Source organism: Semicossyphus pulcher, unplaced genomic scaffold, assembly GCF_022749685.1.
Source record: "Semicossyphus pulcher isolate SPU_LCO1_2020_fin unplaced genomic scaffold, fSemPul1.0.p SCAF_28, whole genome shotgun sequence".
NCBI classification, from domain to species: Eukaryota; Metazoa; Chordata; class Actinopteri; order Labriformes; family Labridae; genus Semicossyphus; species Semicossyphus pulcher.
The window spans coordinates 6,140,767-6,159,372 of record NW_027211702.1 but is presented as its reverse complement, the minus strand read 5'-3'; the positions used below and the strand labels follow the sequence as shown (position 1 = coordinate 6,159,372).

Here is an 18,606-nt window from a genome sequence, read left to right as displayed (position 1 = left end):
CTACAGACTGAGCAGCGGGTAGGTGGCTCGCTGCTCCGGAGGTTGGAATACAGCAGGGGTCTCCAACCTTTTTCATCTGAGAGCTACTTTAAAAAAAGTGACCAAGAGCTCCTTGCATCACATCGCTGGAACTGCATGTGGCGGTCCGTGTTGGTTCTTTTGTCGACTGAAACGTTGGTACCACAGATGAGGCGCACACACACTTGTCCTTCACGCTCGTGAATAAAAACTAGCTCATCCACTCCTTTGCTGCTTTTTCTGGGCGTGGCCGCCTTCACTGTCCATCATAAATGTGGCTCAACAGGCTAACAGCACCGAACTCCTCACTTTAGCTCAGCTAGCGTGCAGCGTAACTGACCCGACCTGTCAATGGAGGTTGCTGCAGCATTGTTGTGATTGGTTCGGTTCAGATGTTAACAAACTTGCCAGGAGCATCATCGTTTTTTATTGACAGCGGATCGTATCCTATTATTTTGTATTGGAGGGGGCGGGACATCTGTGTGTTTGATTGAATTGAAGTAGGAGGAGACTTTCAAGGTGCATTTATTGTCATCAGATTTTTGTTCACAATCTGTGAACCTCTTGGCACGCTGCTAAAAACCAGGCCGCGAGCTACCTGTCGAGACCAATGACTGTATTTATAGATGGACGACGCGTCTCCATCTGCTCCCATTGTACGAAAGTGATGCCAAAATAGCCCCTGAGATAGGCGCTGCCATCTTGCGATGGTGACGTCATTTGGAGCCAGAGTCTGTGCAGTGGAGATTGGCGAGTGGCGCCGCCGTAGCCACTTTCGCTAACCAAAACACACACTTAACTTAACTAAAAAACAGCAAGGATCCCGCACGCCGGCGTGTTTAACAGCAGAACAGCTTCTTGTGTTGGTCTGAGGTTAAAGTTCACAGGTATGGAAACTTCAATGACTGTAGTGACTGTAGTCTCGACAATCGTCCTCCACTCTCCTCACCCAGAACTGATCGGCTGCAGGAGCCGTGTTGGTCAACAGAGCTGTCAATCATCATTTTTATAGCATCAAATAACTAATTGAAAATAAACTTGTCAGAAAAATGAACACTTGGACATAAATCAGCATGATAAGAACTAACTATAATGACAAAAACCATGTTTGAGAAAAATGACCTATACTGCAGCCAGTCAGCAGGGGGCGATAGAGAGGGTTTGGCTTCACTTTTAGGGAGCTGTCATGTCGTCCATCTTTTTATACAGTCTGTGGTTGAGACCTCTGGAGTAGACTAACATAACTGCGCTTGGAGCAGCGTCACATGATAAAGCTGGGGCTGCTGGGAAATTTAGTTCTCCATCGATAACGGAGTTTTCTACAAATCACAGTCAGCCAGCAACGCTGAGAAGGAAAAACAAACAAAACACATCAGTATCAGAAAGTTTCAGTTTGGATTTGTGAGCTTTATTTACAGAGACAGAAATCACGACCCCTCGCTGCACCGTGACGTCGCTGAACGTATATACGGTGAAGTTATCCGTGCTTAATCTAGTTAGTTAATCTTAGTCTAGAGTTAGTTCGTTTGCTGGATGAAACAAACGCTACATGTGCACGATTCTTTATTCTGTGTTCATCGTGATTATTTTACTTCAGTTAGACTAAGTTAAAATTTAGGCCCTAATACAGCAGCTCGAATCATGTGTGTTAATCATTTCAAACACACACACACACACACACGCACACACACGCACACACACACACACACACGCACACTTGTAATTGGAAATAATTCACCCAGATACCAGTGTTATATTCAAATATGAATCAATTCTCCTTTCATGTCATCACACACACACACACACACACACACACAGACAGAGCCACACACACAGGCGACACAAAACACATTACAAGGCAAAATGCTAATGAAAAGCAGAGGCTTAAAAATTCAATTAGTGTTCTGACTGTGTGTGTGTGTGTGTGTGTTCCAAGATGACTGTAAACTGGGAATTAATTAGAAACACTGAACACACAGATAGAGAGAGAGAGAGAGAGAGAGAGAGAGAGAGAGAGAGGAACAGAGGAAGAAAAAGAGCCGAGTGAGCAAAGAGAATACATCGAGGGAGAGAGCGTATTGAATGAGCAGAGAGAGAGAGAGAATAAAGACGAATAGAGAGAGAGAGAGAGACAAAGGATATGAGAAAGTAAAAAATGATACACAGAATGAACCGAGAGTACAAAGAAATACAAAGATGAGGGAATAATGACGAGGAATAAAGAAAGACAGAGCAGAGCAGAGCGAACATAGAAAGACATTCAAATATAAACATCATTTATCTGCAATTCAACACCGACAATAACACAAAAACAGCAATTGTACAGTGTTAGTTTGTTACTCGTGTAGATTGAATTTAATTTACGTTAACAAAGCTTTTGTTAAACGAGAGAAAAATGAGACGACACTAACCAGAGACGGAGCAACGACAACACGCCCTGTGGAAGCTGTGTTGTGAAAGTTGCTTCATGGGGACCATTCAGTCCAGTGTGTCTCAGCTGGCCTCGCTTCAGGACCCACCACCACCTCTTTAGTGACCAATTGAGACCCACATTTTTTAACCAGGCAAATTGATTTAATTAAAATGTGGGCAGTTTGCAGAATAAGAGCACATTCCCTCTACAATTCATTCAATTAGCCGCTTTTTTTCAACAGAAACTAACTGAAAAAGTGCAACATAAAGGGGCTCAACAAGTCTCAAGCATGTACATGTAACTGTAGCTGGGATTACACAATCAGTGGGAATAATCTACACCTCTACAGCATGGATGTCGCAGGAAACATATGCCCTTCAAAATAAAAGCGCAGCAAAGACTTTTTGCCACAACTTTTTTTTTATCCGCGACCCACCGGAAACAGCTCCGCGGCCCACTTTTGGGTCTCAATACACCAGTTGAGAACCACTGATTTAGCCCACCTTCAGCCTGTCACACAGACTGTATAAAAATAAAATAAAGTGGCTCCTCCCCCACGAAAACAGTTCATACATACGTGACGTTACAGCACAGATCTACTGAGTTTCAGCTTTCTCTATCAGAGCTGCAAAGTTTTGGAGCTCAGTAACAGATTATATAAGAGAGTGCTGCAGTTCAAAGACTTTAAATGTAAGATGAAATCATGGACCCATCACACATAAACGGAAACAGCTTTTGTGTTTTAATTTTGTGAAATGTTGAAAGAATCTTTTTACTCGTAGTTTCCTGCCCAGTGACTACAGACACAAATTAGCTTATAGCTAACTCTGGTACAGCTAAGGGACTGTGCATTGTCCCCGTCAAATAAACAAACAAAATAAAATACAATAAAAAAGTGAAGCAAAACCCTCTCTATCGCCCCCTGCTGACTGGCTGCAGTATAGCTCATAAAGCCTGCAGCTCCACCAGCCGATCTCTGCTGCACATTTAGGCTTCACAGGCTGTCAATGGGAACGAGTGAAGGATGAATGTAGCCCGTTACTATTTAAATCTTTCTCTTTAGATTCCATAAAGGGATATTTATGTTAATGCTTTCCAACATTTAAGCTTCTGTAGCTGAAGAGTTGTACAGCCTCAGTGTTCTTTCCCAACCACATGAAACACAGACTGCAAACCTTCAGCTCCTCAGTCGACTGTGTTGGAAAGAGAAACAGAATCGCCTTCAATCCGTCCATCCCCAATTAGCCACCAACTCTCTGAGGATTTGGACAAATCCCAATTAGCGGCGATGAGGAGGAGCGAGGTTCGACCCACAGAAGCAGATAATAATCGTTCCCAAGGCAAAGATTCAGAGCTGTAGAGTCCCCAAATCCCTCCGCTGCCCTCGACTGTTTGCTGTGATTTGCATTTTATTATCCGTCTGAGTTATTTTGGACGGTCGTCTAATGAGGATGAAAACAGCAGGGAGACGACAGCCGCCGTCATCGCAGGGTTTGATCTGGGGGTTGCTGGTTTGAATCCTGATACAGGAAGTTGAAGTGAGGACATGATGCTTTCAGGGTCGAAGTTTCTAACTGCTCCTGTCTCTCCTGACTCTCTCCGCCCGTCCTCCTCCTCCTACCATCCTGAAGATTTGACCCACTTCTCTTGCTCTCTTCCTCCTTCATCTTGTTTTACTTTATTCTGTGTGATCAGAACCTGCTGTCATACTGACGATCGCTCTGCTCCTGCTTTGGATTCATGAGGCTGTTCACTTAAACTTACCAAACTCAGCATGTTCCATTTATAAACTTTATGTTTTATAAAGCAGCAACTTCCGACTGGATGTGCCAAAAGCTGCAGTTCCTCTGGTGTCCACTTGAGGCTGTCTCCAGCAGTGAGTCAGTCCCCATAGAGCCCCATGTTAAACTTTACAGCAGAAATAAACATGTTTACAGCCTGGTACAAAAAACAGTTTGGGTCTCTATAGCTCATTTCTCTCTTCATGACAACTGTACGGGGAGAATCTTTATACAGCTCACCTGTTTACATTATATTAAGGCTTAAATTAAAGGGGTGTGGCCTCTTTGAGTGACAGGTGGGAGCTGCTAGGTGTCCCCTCAGCTAATTCAGTCACTGAACGTAACCTCTGGGCCGTGTTTGTGCTGTTGGAGCCTTTTGGAGATTTGTTCATGTAAATATCAGACAGATAATCTGTGTGTGCTTTATTGGACTAACTTCATTCAGTGAGTTAAGTCACCGTACCTGCTTGTAAGCTCGTTCAGACTTTGTCATACACTGATTTGTTTGTGGCAGCCTGTGCATGGCCGTCAGGATTGTTGTCGGCTTTACCCTGCAGAGAACTGGTTGAATATGTTGCAGTGTTGTGGTTCTGTTGCTGCTGGTAAGTCGAGTCAAACTTTATTTATACAGCACATTTCATACACAGGGCAACACGGCGTGCTTCACGTGAAGTGAAAAAGCAAAATTCAGAGCAGAATAAAAATAAAATAAATCAACACGCATACGCCCACACATAGCGGTACATGCGCACACGCACACACTACACACACTACACACACTACACACACAGTTTTAGCCATAAACTTATGAAAAAAAGTGTTTTTAATCTGCTTTTAAAATGTTCAGTGTCCGGGCGCCTCTTCGGTCCTCAGGCAGGGCGTTCCATCGTCTTGGGACATAAATATTGAAAGCAGCCTCCCCTGCTTGGAGGCCGCTGCCTGTGGACCTCAGAGTTCTTGCTGGTTTGTAGCGGATTAGCATGTCTGTTATAGACTGAGGAGCAAAGCTGTTTAAAGCTTTGTACACAAGTGGGAGAATTTTAAAATCAGTTCTGGTTTTGTCGGGGAGCCAGTGGAGGGATAACAACAGGTGTGATGTGTTAATTGTAGCTGATTTTTGGAGGCAGGCGAACAGACCGTTGTTAGTCCTCTGGTTATAAAAGCATTCTGACAGCTGTTGGTGGGAAGTCTGTCCTGGAAAGGTTCAACATGGTTATGAGTTTTAAATTTCCTCCCACATCACTTGTGAATGTTTGTGTCCTTTGACTTCTGTTTGCATGTTTTTGAGAACAAATCAACCAATCTGAGTTCAGAAGTCGTTCAGAACCAGCTACATACACAACAACAGTCAATCAATCATGTTCAGGGTAGGGAGGGTTACTTACTCACCTGTTGAAAATATAATCAGTAACCTAATCAAAGTATTTTAAAGTGACTGATTCCTTTGACACTAAATCTGCAAATAAAGACAAATTTAAATGTTCTTTGTTAAGTCTGCTGTTCACGCGACTTCACACTCAAGCTTCAGGTAAACTGCCGTCATCTTCTTCCAGTCTGCAGTTTGTGTTTTTACACACGCCATCCCGACCGCGGCCGTCACCGGAGTCACTATTTTTCAGTAGTAGAAGAAGAAGACGACAGGTTAGCTAACATTTTAAACTGAGTTCTGTGCGGCTAACGTTAGCGACCGGTCTTACCTGTAAATGTTTCTTTAGATGTCGAGTTCTTGGATAGTCACAGCGTCTTCACAGCCGGACGGCAGAACCTGCTCTGTGCTGCAATGTTGCTCCGATCTCCTCCCAGTGAAAGCACTGTTTTCACCACAGTTGCCATGGCAACCACATGGCAACTTTGAGGAGCGGTGTTGTGAGACTTGTGAAGTGTCGTAACGTGTGCTCGCAGGTGCATGGTGTTATCAGAGACAGTCAGACGGACGGTTTTATATCATCTCCATTCTTTAATAAATGTATCTGTGACCTAATGACCTCTTTTTTTCTGTAACTTACAGTTGCCTTTTTTTGTATCCTAATTACGTAACGGCGTCACTTGTGATCAGTTGCTTCATGTGCAGAAATAACATCTCCTAAATCCACATTTCTGTCTTCACTTTGAATTTTGCTGACGTTTCAACGGCTGTCACGGCTTCTGGGTCGAGCCCCCGTACACTAACCCAGTTCTGTAAAGAGCTCAGACTTGGTGGTTAACAATGAGATTAAAGTATGTTGTTTATGGATTAGTCATGTAGCAGTTCTGGTTAAGCATTATCTTAATCCTCCAGGAATTAAAACTAAGCCAATACATGGTCCTCACAAGTGACACAAACAAGAGTGTGTGTTTAATACGCGTATGTGCGTGCATGTGCGTGCGTGTGCAGCTGCAGGCAACAGTGTGATCCACACAGGAACAGACAGCAGCAGAACTTATATAAGACACATGATCTAAATTCACATCAGTGTTCCCATCGCCTTCGATCTGTGTGATGTCACTGCGGCTCAAGTCCTCGCCGTCCTCGGCACCCAGCGACGCCCCGTGCAACGATTTAAGAGTCGTTCCAAAGCTTTTCTAACGTTAGAGACCAGAAAGGGAAAGTCGAGGTGGTGCCTGAGTTGGAGTTTCCGGCTGTTTGTGAGTCGCAGAGAGAGATTCAAGCACCAGCATGAAAACAGAATAACAAACACAAAGTGAGAAAATGAGACGGCAGGCTGCATTTGTTTTTCTGTCTCTTCTCCGGTTACAAAGGCTTCATGAGGATTTGTGTGCCGCCAGAAATTTTTGGACTCTCGGGATTTAAAAAGTTGTTCCAAAGCGCGCTGTAGATTTTAAGCCCATGAGCAACAAATTCTGTCATGCAGTTATTTTTCTTTAAACCGGTTACATGACACAGAAGTTGCTCCAACATGATTCTTTACTAGATATTAAACTGAAATGACTCTATTTAAAGCGTGAGTCCATGAAAGCAGCGTCCATGGCTCCAACAAATAAACCTATTAAACATGTCACAAATTGTGCGTCCACGTGTCCAGTTTTCCACCATGAAAGGCAGAATCAGAGCTGTTAGCAGGTTTCTGCTGTCGACAAACACCTGCAGACTGGCGAGCCTGTGTCTACAACTTTACAACTTTGGAGCATTATTTAGAAGACGTCTGATATCTTTGCTTTACAGGAACACTCTTGGGAAATAGTCTAATTCTCCTTCTCTTCGACTGTAAGAAGAGGATTGAATGTGGCTCGCTTAGCTCAGCATGAAGAATGGAAGCAGGGATGAAAAGATGGTGAACACATCTAAAGCTCACTCTTTAAATCTATAAACAAACAGAAATATAAAAACTTACTAATTTACTTTTTCATTGATTATCTCTGCTTAGCGCTGCACCATGCGGCAGTGGTTAGCGCCGTCTCCTCACAGCTAGAAGGTTCCTGGTTCAAACCACGGTTCGGACGTAGGAGGCCTTTCTGTGTGGAGTCTGCATGTTTGCCATGTGCGGGCTCTTAACCACACTCACGTCTTCTTTGTGTTTTACTGTTAAAGTAATTATCTTGAAGATTTTCAGGTAAATAAATGTCTGTTAAGTCTCTATCGCTGAATGAGGTAACACAAAGGTGACTGAGCCTATGGCCCACTGATGGAAGCCTTTGCATTTGCAGTATATACTGGGTGTATGTGTCACAAGCGGCGCCCAGTGAGTGACGCGTTTTCCATCAGCCAGCAGTGGTTGGTCTGCCAGAGAGGGTAGGCGGAGCTAAGCGGCTGCTTTTCCGCTCTCTGCAAGTGTTGCGAGTAAACAGTAATCTACTATGGCTGAACAAACAAAGAAAAGATGGATGACTACAGATACAACTTCAACAAGAAGTGAAAATCCAAAGAAGAAGAAACAAACTCGACGCTCAGATGAAGCAAACAGTCTGAAAAGGAAAGCGACCGTCAGCCAGGAAAATCAAGAGTTACAACCGGAGCCGACCGTGGACGTCACACATGCAGCACTGTCTGGATATCTGGGAAGTGTGCTCCCGCAATGACCGTTTATCGCCACAGGTGCTGCCAAAGAGAACAAAACTGAGATCTTCCAGATTATATCTTGAATACAGAATATAGAAAATAAAACAAATAGACAAACATTTTTGCTTTGTTAAAGTTGTTTGAGAAATCTGTCTTTGGAAAGTTTTCTTGTCTTGTTTACAAAGCTTCCTGTCCCAGTTTCACTTCAGAAGAAGGTAAAACAGTTCATAACTACTCTAAGCTGTTGGAGTAACTCTCACTGTCTGCTGTGACCTGTTCGACTTCTGCATGGATGAACAAACTACTTTCCTTCTGGGTGTTTATCATTCCATCTGATCCAATCAGAATCTACACGCTGGAATTACTAAGTTTCTTGCCACCTGCTGCGATTAGCGACCTGAGATCACGCGGGCGACAGGCAAACACAAGTAGCTGTTGTTGTCATGAAGACAGTTTTCACAGTTTTATTTATGTTTCCTGTGATTGTGCTGGCGACGGACTCTTTAAGTTTAACAGGAGTTTCTAAATGCTGCGTCACAGGGTTCAGAGGACGGTGGGAGAAATAACAGAATATTTTTAATATTCTGGCATGAACATTCGCATTTAATCCTGTTAAGCTCAGCTGTAAAATCTCACAACAACATCAACACAGATATGAAAATAAGCTCGTCTTTATTGAATTCCTGACATTCCTGCAGATTGCAGTTAATCTGCCCCGGGGCCGCGGCTGCCCAGTCGGAATTAAAACAGAACCAGGCGAGAGCTTCAGATGATAAAACATGGCGGCTGTTCAGAGCGCGGCTGGCAGGCGGCAGGGTCGTGTGTTTGTGTGGCTGCAGGCTGTTTGTTGTTGGAGTGAATGCGATCAGACAGGGAGCGGCGTGTGTCCTAAACACAGCAGGCCGGACACTTCCTGTCCACACTCTCCATGTCTCTGTGTCCTCCTGTCTGTCTGACTTTCATCCGTCCCCCTGCTGCTCACAGCCGTGCTCTCTTTCATATCTTTACCTGCTGCGCCTCCTTCCCCTCCGTTCCTTTTCAGGCGATGTAATTCTCTTCTTGGGGACCTGAAAAACCTTTCCTGTCAGATTACATCTTCTTCTTCTTCACCCCTAATGCTGCTGTGCGTCTCCTGCTTCTGACGCAGAGGCACTTTTACCAACAGCAGAACTGACAGCAGTCGTTTTAGTAGATGAAGGTGTGCACGGAGGCTTTTTACAAGGCTGCAACCTCCAGGGCTGAGAAATAAAGGCAATGACCAGCAGTGAGTCAGTCCCCATAGAGCCCCATGTTAAACTCTACAGCAGAAATAAACATGTTTACAGCCTGGTGCAAAAAACTGTTTGGGGCTCTATAGCTCATTTCTCTCTTCATGACAACTGTACGGGGAGAATCTTTATACAGCTCACCTGGTTACATTAAGGCTTAAAGTGATGCATCATTAGGGGCGTGGCCTCTTTGAGTGACAGGTGCTAGCTGTCTCATGTTTATATGTCTTTGGTCGTTCAATAGTAATCTAGTAACTGGATGTAAGATGATATTACCGCTTTGCTGCTGCTGGTTAGTCCAGCAGTTTAATGACTGTACGAACAGTACATCTTCATTACAGTTAAGTACGTTATATTTTTCATGTCACTTCAGACAGTTTAAAAAATTGCTGAGTATGTAATTGCACAGCAAGATCAGCACATATGTTTAGAGTGGGGTCTAAATGATGCACATAAGTTTTGGAATTTCTACAGTTCATTGCTTCAGCGGGCGGCTGCAGATGTGCCCGATCAAAATGCGTCCACTAAAAGTTCTTGTTGTTTCCGCTGACAGGCTCAGATTGTTATTCTAAGTGTGTGACAACATTACAGAAAGGATCCCTACAGAGATAGACCTTTTTGTCACAGAGGAAGATGATTTTCTTTAACTAAAAACAGACGTTACATCTCTCTTCTAAAAGTCACCAAACTCCATTTAAAAAAACGCCAATTTTACCTCACAGAGTGCTGGAGTTGCTGGGGTACACCTGCCTCAATTGGTTTGTTTTTTATTATTATTGTGTGACTTAAGTGTGCTTAACAGTTTGATAAGATCCAAAACAACATTTCTCTACTAACCAAAAAAGAAATCAGTAGACCAGCAACTCCTGTGTCCTGCATAGTAAAATGACTGTTTTTGTCAATGGAGTCTGGTGTCTTTGAAGAGCAGCAAAACAGCAATTTTATCCTGCAAATCCCTTGAGTACTTGGTCTTCTGCAACCCTGCTCAGTTACTTTAGTTATTGTTTGTGACACTAATATAGTTTTTAACCCTTCACATACACTTAAACCCTACAATAAGATAAAACACAAACTGATGAAGGCAGCAGTACAGCAGCAACATCCACTTTCTTGGAGGTAAAAATGCCCTTTTTCTCAATGGAGTCTGGTGTCTTTAAAGAGAGCGGCGTAACGGCTGCTTCTGGTTTAAAAAATAATTTTACCCTTTAACAGAAAGTTTGCATACAACCTGATTTCAGATTCTCCATTTTGTTAGCTAAACATTTACTAACCTTCTTTGCTGCAGTGGATCCAGAGAGCTGCTGACGAAGCACAGGCGGAGTCGCCTTCCTGCCTGTTTATAAAAGAAACCTCAATCAGCAGTACTCGTCACAACAGTTTTTAAGCTAACTCAAACTCTTCAAAGACTCACCTCTTCCTGGTTGTGTCCTCAGCAGGGGGCGGGGCCAAAAGAGTGAGGCGGGCCTCAGCACCTGCTTAAGAGCTGCTGGAGTAGACCATTAAGATGCTCCGGGGGGGTACATGCAAACATAACGATGGTTTAAAGATCATTTTGATTATATGTGCTAAAGCTGCATTGACAGGACTTTTAATATTATTTCTGTTGCATTTTTTATGGTGTGGTTTTGGTTTTTATATGTTTAAATACTTATTTTTGTGGTCCCCCTTAAGTGGTCTTTCCTGCCTAATTACCTGCAGCAGGGAGGGTATATAAGGCTGCTGGTTGTTTCTTCTGTAAGTCAGGCGTTAGTGTTTCAGTAGTGCTTTCATTTTAAATCAAACTCGTGTCTCTGTGTGGAAAACACTTAGAGGCTGGACTATCGGACAGACTGTAATGCTTTAAGTAGTTTAAAAGTTGGTCTGAAAAATCTTTGTGTGATTCTCATCCAAGTTCCACGCTCACAGTGTGACGCTGACATGACTGTTTGTTCCAACGAAGACACACACATCCAAACTCAGGTGTGTTATCACATTGGGACTACTCTAATTCTTCTTTTACCTGCCTTAACTAATCTGCCTTACAATCTGTCCAGAAGGCTGCTGCCAGGCTTTGAACACACTCCAACAGATGGCCACACATAACACCTGTTTAACCTCTGCCCCGGCTTCCTGTTTACTTTAGAATTCATGATGTTGGTGCTCACATGCAGAGCTGTACATGGCCATGCTCCAGAACTCCAGTTTTATTTCGTAATCCTCGGACATGTTTGAAAACCTCGGGGAGGTCGTGCTTCAGTCGCTCGTTAGTTTTGGAATCGTCCCCGATGAGCCTGAGGTGTTCGGACTGGTGACGGATTCTTTAAAAAGCTGCTAAAACCATCTGTTCAGACAAAAAGTCAGGAAGCACGTTACATGTTAAGTCCATGTCTGTTCCTCTTGTATATTTAATCAAGTGTTATTTTATTGTTCTATTATTTCTGGTGTAACTGGACTTTTTATTTGACTGTGAGGAACTTTGTGATCGATGTCTGTGAAAGGAGATGAAATATATCTGGCATGGTCCTGGTGTGAGTTTAATTGTGCTGAATGTGTTGACGTCCTGATCTCCTGTTGTGTTTGCTGCGGCTGTTTGTGGATCCCAGTTTCCACTTTGGAATCTCTTGTTAGAACCAACAGAGAGAAATGAAAAATTAATGCAGGGAGAACAGGAAGCTTTGGTGGAGAGTCAAATAAACAATCAATAAAATATGAATATGTACAGTCAGTGAATTTGATCAATCTTTTCTCCCCCCAGGTCCTCTGAGGGTCGTCATCCCCACCGAGTCCGTCTCCTCGTACCTCGGCGACACCGCCCTGCTGCGCTGTGAGGTCTCGGGCGACCCGACGCCCGTCATCCGCTGGCAGAAGAACCGTGAGGACCTGCTGATGACCTATGACCCTGAATCCCGTCTGGCTGTGCTGCCATCCGGCTCGCTGCAGGTCAGCCAGGTCCAGCCTCCGGACTCTGCAACGTACCGCTGTCTGGCTGACAACCCCGGCAGCACCAGGACGGGGACGGACGCCGAGCTCAGAGTGCTCCCAGGTAACCGATCCAACAGGGATTATTGATCCATTGGTTTTGTTTTTCACAATGTCGCCAGGGAGCATCCTTCATATTAAATCATTTCCAGTGTCACAGCATGGAATTAAAGTCCCAGCTTTCTCTTGTTATCAATAACCAGAACAGGAAATAAACAATGTTGTTTCCACTGGAGCAGTGTGAGGAAGAGTCAGTGGGTAGGATCGACCAGGTTTGCTGCAGTTTTTTTATCTGATATTGTTTGTTCTTGTAACGTCGCTGTGTGGGTCGGAGTTTGGAACATGTCTCTTTTATTTTGAAAGGTCAGCATCATCCAGTGAACAATCTCGTAACGCATCAGTTATTCTGACAACGATACAGCCTCTGCGGAGAATAGTGAACATGTCGGGTGTCGCAGTTAGCGATAAGTTACGTCCAGCCAAGCGCTGCATTGTTTACAGTCCAGTCAGCAGCTCGAGAAGCGACCGTGTGTTCCTCCAGACGTGTCTGCTAAATAAACGCTGTCATCTCTCGGTTCGTCCCATCCCCCGGAGGAGCGCCCGTTCATCTGTCTGTGCTGAGTCTCAGTCTCACTGTAAACAGTAAGTTACACAGAGGTTGCACTCTGGCTTACTGCAGCGGGATGAAGCCCAAACAGAAACAGATTCTCTTGTGATCGACTTTAATTAACGGCTCTTCAGTTTGCTGAAAGAACAACATCATGATGCAGATTAGGAACAACATGAAGCTTTGTCAGGTCTGTCCTCAAGAGGAGAAGAAAACTACTTTAACATGAGACGGAGGGCGGAGCCATAATTTAAGAAGCATTCAAGGACGTCGGGAAATCTAAACGCTGAACGGCAGTGTGTCAAGTGTGACACAGTGTCAAGGGATTTGAATTTCTCAAGCAGAATTTTTGATCTCGAACAGATTGTTAGCTGTTAGCATGCAGACGTCTGTTTATAGAGATTAATAAGAAGATAAATCGTTGTCAGATGACGCTGATGGGAGCCGGGATGTCTGTACGACGGATTACGTTCCGCCTGCTTTTGACTGTTTTTCCTGCACACGCTGCAGCCTGCTGCTACGTGAATACTCGGGCCACAAGCGTACGACAAACGTAAACCAGAAAACTTTCCGTCCCTAAAATCCAATTCCTCATTTCTATGCAGAATCTGTAAATAGAGATTATCCAGTGAACGGCCTGTGTTGTTGCCAAGATGAATGATGACTGAGGACACAAACTTAGAGAAATGTTGTGATTCAAAAGATTAACATTAAAGTAAAGCAAAGATGAATGAGAATGTTATCAATAAAGGGTTAATCCCTCGATCAAGCACGGATATTGGTTTGGTTCAAATGAAATAGCTGTTCACACTAGTCTTAGTGTTATCTGTTATTGATGGAGTTTTGTTTTTCCACAATGAAAACAACTTTAGTTGTTATTTTCTTTGTGTTGGTGAGGCAGAGCTGTTGTGATCGAGAAGAAAAAACTCATTTTAGACACAAATCTCAGTGAACAGCAGCCACGTTTTACATTTCAGCCGGAGTCTCGAGGGTTAAAGACGTAAGGATCCTCAGGATGTAGATGTAGCGTAAGAGCCTTTTCCGCTCTATTAAAATAACTTTGAATTCCTGACAGGAAATATCCAACGTATTGGAAACATTGTTTGTGCTACCAGCCTCTAAAAGCAGACTTATATCCGATGCTGTCATCGTGAAATGCCGTAATTCAGCAGCAATTTCACTTGATGCTGAGTTGTACCTTCCCTGCAGACACGGTTTTGTCAGGTAGTAATTTGAGCTCATTTCCTCCTCGTGCTTCGTGTCTCATTTTAAAATGAAATGTGATGAGATGTACAGAGTGAGGTGTGATTTTAATAATGTCTGTGTGCTGAGAGGAAGCAGTCTGCAGGGAGTCTGTCAGCCGCTGATCTTTCATCCTCTCCGCTCCGTCCAATTACACGAGTCCACACTCTGCCCACTTCATCACTCACATTACAGCGCCGGTTAGCTAACAGCTTCCTGGTTAAACATCGCTCCGACTCCAGCCTGTGAAGTGTTCCCGTGCTCCGTCCCAGCGGGAGCCGAGCGCTCGATCTTCAGCAGGATCATCTCGTGTACTTTTGCATTTCCCACTCTTCTTCCATCACAGCTTGCTCCATCAGTCATCACACACTCGTACAGGTTTACAGCAGTTTACCCTTGTGTGAGTGACAAAGAGGGTCAAAGTTCAACCTCTACACTAACCTGACTGTTACATACGAAAGTAAAAAAAAAGTTAATAATAAATCAATAAAAATAAGAATATAAGTATACAATATTCTTTAATACAAATAAAACCATAAAGAAAACATAATAATTAATTCTAAAAATAAAAACAGCAAAGATGAAATAAATACATCATAAAATCTTAAGATAGATTAAAAAATAAAATCACATATACATTTTTTTAATGCAAATATGAATTAAAACATTTTAAAATAAAATTTGAAAAATATATTATCGTGCAGTAAATACAAAAAACAAGTTAAATTTTAAAAACAAAACAGCAAAATAAAAGTTGGAATAAATCAACAGAATGTCATTTATTTCTTAAATTTAAGAAACAAATAAAACCAACGTAGTAAAAATGAAACATAAACATTGAAATAAAAAAACAAGTCAATGTTTAAAGTAAACATAAAAAGACTAAATAAATAAATAAAATCACGGTGTTAAAAACAAGCTCGGTCAAAGCAGCAGTGGACCCGCACTCCCGTGTCCTGTGAGATAAAATTACTGCTTTTTTGAATGGAGTCTGGTGGCTTTGAAATTAGCAAAGTAGCAGCTGTTTTTTTTCTTGCTCTTAAAAAGAATTTTACTCTTAACAAAAAGGTCTATCTCTAAAGGGATCAGTGTTAATTTTGTTAATGAAAATTCTGACGATAAATGTTTGTCAACTACCTTTTTTCCATGATGAAGTCGAGACGTTGACGGGCTAAAAATAGATCGTTGAAAATGACGACACGTGTTTTGTTTTCATGATGAACGAGACGAGACGGGACTGAAATGTTAGTGGTGAGCTGTCGGACATTCAAAATCCGAGATCTTTTCCTCCACTGTGCGTCTCATCTGTCCGTCAAAATACCTGTGACTGGGTAACCTGGTTGGAGATAACGGGTGTCACACAGGTGCTTATGAAGGTGCTTATTATTTCTGCTTCAGGCTCTGTGCACTCACACTTCCGCACAAAAAGGAGCGCTCATTGGCTGCCTGCTTCAGTCCGACTGTTTAAATGTCAAGTGATGATGACAGTAATCTTTAGATACTCTGTCCTCATCGTACTTTACACTCTTTTATGGATAATCTGCTGTAATATTGGAAAAAACAAGAACTTTTAGTGGACACACTTTGATCGGGTCCAAAACCTCTTCATGGCCCGGGTTTAAAACACAGTAATGCCCCTTTAAGAGTCCAGCGTGTTTTGTCCCTCTTGTTCAGTGCAGATATTTTTAAGGACAAAGTTTCCACTTTAATCCCTTTTTTTAAACGTCCCTTTTCTCTTCTCTCTTTGATCTGCATGTTTTAATGGAGCAGATGGATTAAACTTTAATGATTCAGGCTCCACATAGATTCTGTTACCTTTGACTTCATAAAGTTTTTATCAGATGGAGCCATAAGACAGGCTCAGAGGTCAAAGGTCGGAGATTATCAGAATGCACCATCTGATTCCCACGCGTCATCCCCTCATGTAGCATGGGGCTGCACCACTGTCTCTGAGACCTTTGACTTCTGTCCTACTTCCTGCTCTGTTGCAGCAGTTAGATGAAAGATTAAGGACCGCAGAGGTGAGACGGCAGGTGTGACCATCAGCTGTCCACCTGAGGGAAGTATAACAACAACTATTCTGACGTCTGATTGGCTACCTTTATTTATTGTATTTTTCTCTCGTGCACTGAACAGTAAAACAAGGTAACAAGGTCAGACACAAACATGGCACAGTAATAGCATCACTAATCTTCCTGTTGGCCCATAAAAGGCCTGTAAGGAATAATCCAAAGAGTGCTGTTCTGTCAGTCCCAACCAAAGACTGTAGAAAAAGATAGACGACATGACAGCTCCCTAAAAGTGAACCCTCTCTATCGCCCCCTGCTGACTGGCTGCAGTATAGCTCATAAAGCCCGCCTCCTCCATGTTAACAGATGGGACATGAGTCAAACTATAAAACCAAAATACACGTCAAATACATTTTTCTCAAACATGGTTTCTGTCATTATAGTTAGTTCTTATCATGCTGATTTATGTCCAAGTGTTCATTTTTCTGACAAGTTTACTTTTAATTAGTTATTTGATGCTGTAAAAAGGGGGTGTGGCCTCATGATTGACAGCTCTGTTGACAAATGGGGCTCCTGCAGCAAAATATTTAACTCAAAAAATGTCCTTTATCAAAATGATTAATGGATTAAAATGTCCCTTATTCCCCCTCTTTGCCACTTGCAGAAAAGTGGGCGTGGCCCTCCTGGTGCTCCTTCTATATAATTTGGAACACTGTGATTGGCTTATAGACATCCAATCAAACATGCTTAGGCTTAGAATGGTTGTTGGATCTGAACAGTTCACCTTCAGTAAACATTTCAAAGGTGCATAGTGTCGGGGAAAAAAAGGAAGAATGTGGAACAAATGGTTTCCCTGCAGGTGTAGTGTGTTTTTGTCTACATGGGTGTGTATAGTTTGTGTGTGTGTGTGTGTCTGTGTGTGTGATGGTATCAGAGTGTGTCCTGGTTTCTCTCATTTGGATGCGAGAGGTGTCATCGTGTCATCTGACTTGCTGACAGTCTCTTTCAGGCTGCGTGTCCGTGAAAGCATTAAAGGAGTCACACCGTCGCTCAGTGATTATTTCTGTGATCCCTCGCCGCTCTTTACTCTTTACCCTCTGACAAAGAAAAAAAATCTGCAGTGTAGATATTTTTCCTGCTTCGTCGTATCTCGCCTCTTCGTGCTCAGATTTCTGCTGATGATCTGGTTATTTACGTCTTGTCTTCCTGAATCCTGAGGTCGCACAGCGTTACATCTGATCTACGTTTGAAGGGGACTTTTCCTGCTGCAAGAAATCTGATAGATTATCCTTCTATTAAGAAAACTGTACAGGAGTCACATGTAATAAAATACATAGCCAGTACAGAGAACATCTGCAACAAGTGAAGGGAATTTTTCACAATATATACCAAACCCAGATAGATATAATGTTACAAACCTTTTCTGCTGTTGCTCTAGGTGATAGCTTAGCAGAAGCTAACATGTGGTTGACCCACTCGCTGGACTAGATTTAAGGGCTTTGAGTGTGGATTCCTTCTTTTTTATAAAGCTGTGGAAACATTAAAATGTGGCATTACAAGCTGCACATATACATAAACATAGACATACACGTAACCCTAGTATACACCCATCACATCAGAAAATAAAAGTCACCTTAATGATGAGGCACACAGGCCATGTTAGCATCAAAGCTAATTTTAACATTGACGTGAATGGAAAATGCTACCCGAGAAGAGCATCCACTTCTACTAAAAGATTCTATTGATAAAGATATACAGATAATAATATAAAGTCTGAATCTCATATTAAACCAAAGACTGTATACAGGAAGTGGAGGTAGCCATGGTGACGTCACCCAGCGGTGACCATATTTGGACGACGAGGTGGAAACAAATGTTACTTCTCTATCCTGGTTAGCAGCGGCTTGTCAATCAAAGGTGGCCCCGCCCTAAATCCTCCCCTGCTTTATGGTCTGTTGGACTTTAAATGGGAGCATCAGTGACTAAATGAACATCATGCTGTGTTGAAGAAGACTTGAAACTAGAGACTGAGACCATAAACTCGTTAGGAACATGTTTACTGAGGGAATACATCAGGACAGAAGTAGGACCATTTTCTCATAGCCTCCCTTTTTTTAGTCCCCCCCCTGCTGGACATTAGACAGAATGCAGGTTTAAGGCACTTCTGCATCGGCAAAGAGGCTACGTCCACTTCTTATAAGCAGTCTGTTTATTAAATGTGGCAAAAACATAAAATAATACATTAAATGTCTGTAAAAAATATAATTTATAAGTAAAAAAAATCCCAGGCTCAGACATTTTCCTGAATTCCAG

General features: G+C 42.7%; 1 protein-coding gene across 1 annotated transcript in view; it reads left to right on the top strand.

Annotated features, from left to right (window-relative positions):
• The window catches only part of dcc (DCC netrin 1 receptor), a 291,775-nt gene that overhangs the window by 87,962 nt on the left and 185,207 nt on the right, over positions 1-18,606 (top strand). Inside the window, exon 3 of the mRNA XM_069677215.1 lies at positions 12,212-12,499. Coding sequence (XP_069533316.1) covers positions 12,212-12,499 — 288 coding nt within the window. The remainder of the gene's footprint in view (positions 1-12,211; positions 12,500-18,606) is intronic.